Below are 5,363 nucleotides of genomic sequence, written 5' to 3'. Positions count from 1 at the left end.
CCTCTTCACTCCCTGGCCGCAACAATGACCCGGTTCTATAGTGAATGTCCTAGAAGCTTTACAGTATAGTAGGTGGCAATTTCAAATGGGTGCGAATCATTGTTCTACAGAAATGCAATACACATATGTGACCTGGTCTACGGAAAGGCGGCTTAGGTGTCAAAAAATCAATTTTCACTTTTTGGTTGATTCGGATGGAAGATGAGATGCTTTTTCACGTGGTGAAAAGCAGAAAATCCTAACTTGCTTAGAAGTACAAAAACGTCACTTCTTCAGTGTTACTTTTTTAAATGTTCCACACTAGCAACTTACACGATGAACTATAATAATATTCCGACCAACAACAACACTTACTGGACCAACAACAACACTTACTGGACCAACAACAACACTTACTGGACGTCCGGCGCGGAGAATGCTTAATGAGATAATGAGAAACTGACGAAACGAGTTGCTTACTTTTAACAGCTTTTTCACAGAAAACTAGTTTTCGCACGTAAGCTCCCTTTTCGTAGACCAGGTCACATATACTTATTTCAGACGAAATACCTTAAAAGTTTGAACGCGTAATAATATTGGAAAATCACATCCATTGGGCCAATTGCAACGCAGGAGCGTTCGATATACTCAATGGTGCGACAGGTCGATTTAATCTGACCTTCACGACCCCTTTTCTCACTTGGCTATTTTTAGTAATAGCTGGACTTCAGCACCACTTGGCAGCACGTTTTTGAAGTAGTATTGCATACATATTTAAAACATTAGCCAAATCGGATCATAAATAAGATTTTTAGTAATAACTCAACTACAGCGCCAACTGTCGGATTAAATTGTGAAACTAAACCATCCAGAGACCCACTCAAATACACAAAAAGTTTCGTTAAAATCCGTACAACCATTTAGGAGGATTTCACTCACAAACACACCTACAGAAGAATAAAAAAATTCATTCAAAGATAGCTAAAGGTCGGTACGTTTGTAGGCCTCACACCCCTTTTCAAATAGCCCAAATTTTCTCCATGAGTATGGGCTTGATTTCAACTATATACATATCTCCATACGAAGTTCCGGTACTGTGCCATGAATACTTTCAGAGATATGCAGTATAAAAATTCGATTTATATGGGAGGTTCCACGCCCCCCTTTCCAATAGTTCCAATTTTTCTCCAAGAGTATGCGATTTATTGCGTACATCTCCCTACAAAACTCTAGAACTCTACCAAAAAATTTGCAGAGATAAGCAGTATGAAAAAATCGGATTGTAGGGGAGATGTCACACCCCTTTTTACAATAGCTAAAATTTTTCTCCAAGGGTATGCGATTGATTTCGTATATCTCCATACCAATTTCCAAAACTCTACCATGCACACTTTCAGAGATATGTTGCATGAGAAATTCGGTTTGTATGGGAAGTGCCACGCCCCCTTTACATATAGATATTTTTCAGCCTAAAACCATCCTTGGGACACGTGCGGCAGGTGGCAGTTTCAAAAAAAGCGGTTCAGCCGCTCTCGAGCCTTGCGAAAACTAACAAACGGCTTTCTAAATATGTATTAGTTGAGATATATTATATATTATAATTATATTTTGACAGTATCCGTTGTTTCTGATTGGCGCAAAAAAATCTTGCCTAGTGCCGAATTCGCCCCTTGATATGGTCATTACTTAAAGCTATTTGTATTCGAAATTGCATGAAAATTGGAAAACAGGTATCTATAAGGTTATCCAGGCAAAAAGCTACCTTCGTACCGAATTTTAAGCAAATCGGACCATAAATACGATTTCTTCGAACAGATCGGTCCCTGGTCCACTTCTCGGACAAAATGGATCATATATGCTAATATATGCTAAAAAACTACTTACGTACCGAATTTTAAGCAAATCGGACCATAAATACGATTTTTTGGAATAGATCTGTCCCTGGTCCACGTCTCGGAAAAAATTTATCACATATGCTAATACATGCTAAAAAGCTACCCGCGCACCGAATTTTAAGGAAATCGGACCGTAAATTCGATTTTTTCGAATAGATCGGTCCGTGGACCACTTCCCGGTAAAGATGGGTCATATATGCTAATATATGCTAAAAAGCTACTTACGTACTAAATTTTAAGCAAATCGGACTATAATAAGATTTTTTGGAATAGACCGGTCCCTGGTCCACCTACCCGAAAAAAGTAAAATTTTCTTAGCCGAAAACATGGTGGTTACCGAAAGGTATTTGTATACAAAATTTCATGAAAATCGGACCAGCCGTTCGCGAGATTACCTGTAACAAAAAAGGGACTTCTCTTTATATAATTAGTATAGAATAGATAATATCTAATTGTTGGCAACCGCTGTTTAAACTTTCGTTCAATTTCTTATATTTAGCCCTAAGATACACTTTAGTCAACTCTGGGTTGTGAACCACGTTGCGCACCCATTCTTCTTCTTATAAGTTTTCGCCTTATTACTCTCTCTCTCCTTTTTGACATTTGTCAAAGCGCTATCTAAAACAGCCTTTTTAATATTGAATTTAACAAGCGAAGGAAGGGTGCAAAACTGCGGTAAGAATTATAAAATCTAACCTAATCATTGTATGACTTAATTAATAATTCTTACAGAATAAACGTACATATCACACATCAAGTGTTATCGCTTTGTTTAACGCAAACCCTTTCGTTTTGCCTAAGTCGCAGTCGCGACATCTTTATTCGCAGTTTTGTCTAATAAGTTCACGACAATGGACGATAATATTGAGAAGCGCCGAAGCCCCCGGCTCAACAAAGCTGAGTCAGGCGAAGTACAAGCCAATTCCGCCTCGACTGACGCCATCATATATACTGCCGCCGCCGCCGCCGCCACCGCCAGTACCAACACCACAACCACCGCCAATTCATCAGAATCAGTAAGTTCAACGCTGGAAATGCAGATGCAAATCGCTACGCTTCAAAGACAGCTGGAAGAATCACAGGTAAGGTTAGGTGAACAAAACCGCCTTTGTCAGGGGTTAGAGACTGCACTGCGCAACTCGGTGCATAAAGCCAATTCTGCCCCTATTAACGCCACCATAACAACAATACCCAACGTGGCGCAATCTTTCGCGCCTGCTACAGGTGCTGCAGTACATAACCTCACAAATTTACCAGGCACCTCACTTTTACAAAATTTGCCGGCTAGCGGAATAACGAATAACATCACCCCATCTACTATAAACAGTTATGCGTACACCGCAACGTCAACTCTCGCGAGCAGCGCTGCCATGCCGCCAGCGCAGCAAGTAACTGAGAACGGTTATATTTTTTCTTCGCTGCCGACGTCAACTGCAAGCATCGCCTTCGCGCCAACATATGCAATAAAGGGTCAAGTGCCCGCTATACCAAGAGAAGCCACGGAAGCGTCGATTTTTCTCAAACATCTCGCTGGCTACAGGGACCGAATTTTTTGAGATACGATGAGGATACCTGGCCTACTGAAGAAAACAATGCCAGAGCCATTGTAGAATCGGATGAAGAACTCCGCCCAAAATTCGCTTTAATTGCCACCAATAACGTCTTAATCGATTACGATCGTTTTTCAAGTTTAATACGCTTAAAGAGAGCAATGGCGTGGTTGCTTCGCTTCATTAAACGCTGTCGTAAAAGGGAGCTAAAATATCATGACTATGGACTCACTGCAGAAGAGATTGATGCTGCCGAGCACCTGTTATGCCTGCGCGTTCAATCAGAAGCTTTCGCTTCAGAACTTGACTGCATCGAACTTGGTCAAGGTGTACCAAAGGACAGCGCATTAAAACAACTTTCGCCATACTTGGATAACGACGGGTTACTTCGCGTGCGAGGCCGCATAGATGCAGCCACCGTCTTGCCGTATAACGCCAGAAGGCCAATTATACTTCCATACGGACACATCTTCACGCGATTGGTCGTTCGTTACCATCATTGCCAGAAGAAGCACCAGAATCACGAGGCGACTTTAAGCAATATTCGTCGAAAATACTGGATTCCCAGAATAAGACAGCTCTTACGAAGCGTAATAGCCGAATGTTACCTCTGTCGTATCAGCAAGGCAGAACCTCACGCACCCATGATGGGTCCTCTCCCTGAAGTTCGCCTCGAGCCCTACGTACGGCCGTTTACCTATACGGGGCTCGACTATTTCGGGCCTATTTCAATTACTGTCGGTCGGCGTAAGGAAAAGCGTTGGGTCGCGCTGTTTACGTGCCTCACCGTGCGCGCAATCCACCTGGAAATCGCCCACGACTTATCGACGGACTCGTGCATAATAGCCATGCGCAATTTCATGAACAGGAGAGGGGTTCCCGCACGCTTAAGATCCGACAACGGAAAAAACTTTATAGGAGCCAACGAAGAAGCGAAACGTTTTTCTGAGGTTTTTGATACCGAACGTGTGCAAAACGAATTGTCCACCAAGGGAGTTGAATGGTTTTTTAACTGCCCCGCCAATCCGTCTGAAGGGGGTGTTTGGGAAAGGATGGTACAGTGCGTTAAAAGGGTTCTTCGACATTCATTGAAAGAAGTAGCACCGCGTGAGCATGTCTTGCAAAGCTTCCTTATAGAAGCAGAAAATATAGTTAATTCACGCCCATTGACGCACTTACCCATCTCTCCGGACGAAGAAGAGCCGTTAACACCGAACAATTTCCTGATTGGCGTGGGTAATGCTCCGAACACGCCTACGGTAAATGCCCCGGATGAAAGGATATTTGGTTTGCGCAAGCAGTGGCGCATAGCGCGNTGAACCACCGTTGCGCACCCATTCTTCTTCTTATAAGTTTTCGCCTTATTACTCTCTCTCTCCTTTTTGACATTTGTCAAAGCGCTATCTAAAACAGCCTTTTTAATATTGAATTTAACAAGCGAAGGAAGGGTGCAAAACTGCGGTAAGAATTATAAAATCTAACCTAATCATTGTATGAACTTAATTAATGAATTCTTACAGAATAAACGTACATATCACACATCAAGTGTTATCGCTTTGTTTAACGCAAACCCTTTCGTTTTGCCTAAGTCGCAGTCGCGACACTAATAGAGAGCAAAANCAAAACGAATTGTCCACCAAAGGAGTTGAATGGATTTTTAACTGCCCCGCCAATCCGTATGAAGGGGGTGTTTGGGAAAGGATGGTACAGTGCGTTAAAAGGGTTCTTCGACATTCATTGAAAGAAGTAGCACCGCGTGAGCATGTCTTGCAAAGCTTCCTCATAGAAGCAGAAAATATAGTTAATTCACGCCCATTGACGCACTTACCCATCTCTTCGGACGAAGAAGAGCCGTTAACACCGAACAATTTCCTGATTAGCGTGGGTAATGCTCCGAACACGCCTACGGTGAATGCCCCGGATGAAAANGGAGTATCTA

The 5,363-nt window shown here is 42.4% G+C and overlaps 1 protein-coding gene across 1 annotated transcript; it reads left to right on the top strand.

Moving 5' to 3' along the window:
* The first annotated feature begins 3,585 nt into the window (after positions 1–3,585).
* Positions 3,586–4,743, top strand: LOC108363178 (uncharacterized). Its single transcript, XM_017616459.1, has one exon. It carries the CDS (start codon positions 3,586–3,588, stop codon positions 4,741–4,743), a length of 1,158 nt encoding a protein of 385 aa, XP_017471948.1.
* The last annotated feature ends 620 nt before the right edge of the window (positions 4,744–5,363 follow it).

The sequence above is a fragment of the Rhagoletis zephyria genome, unplaced genomic scaffold (genome assembly GCF_001687245.7).
Source record: "Rhagoletis zephyria isolate East Lansing unplaced genomic scaffold, Rhagoletis_zephyria_1.1 Rzeph_scaffold_01208, whole genome shotgun sequence".
NCBI lineage: Eukaryota > Metazoa > Arthropoda > Insecta > Diptera > Tephritidae > Rhagoletis > Rhagoletis zephyria.
This window is presented reverse-complemented; position numbering and strand designations above follow the sequence as displayed.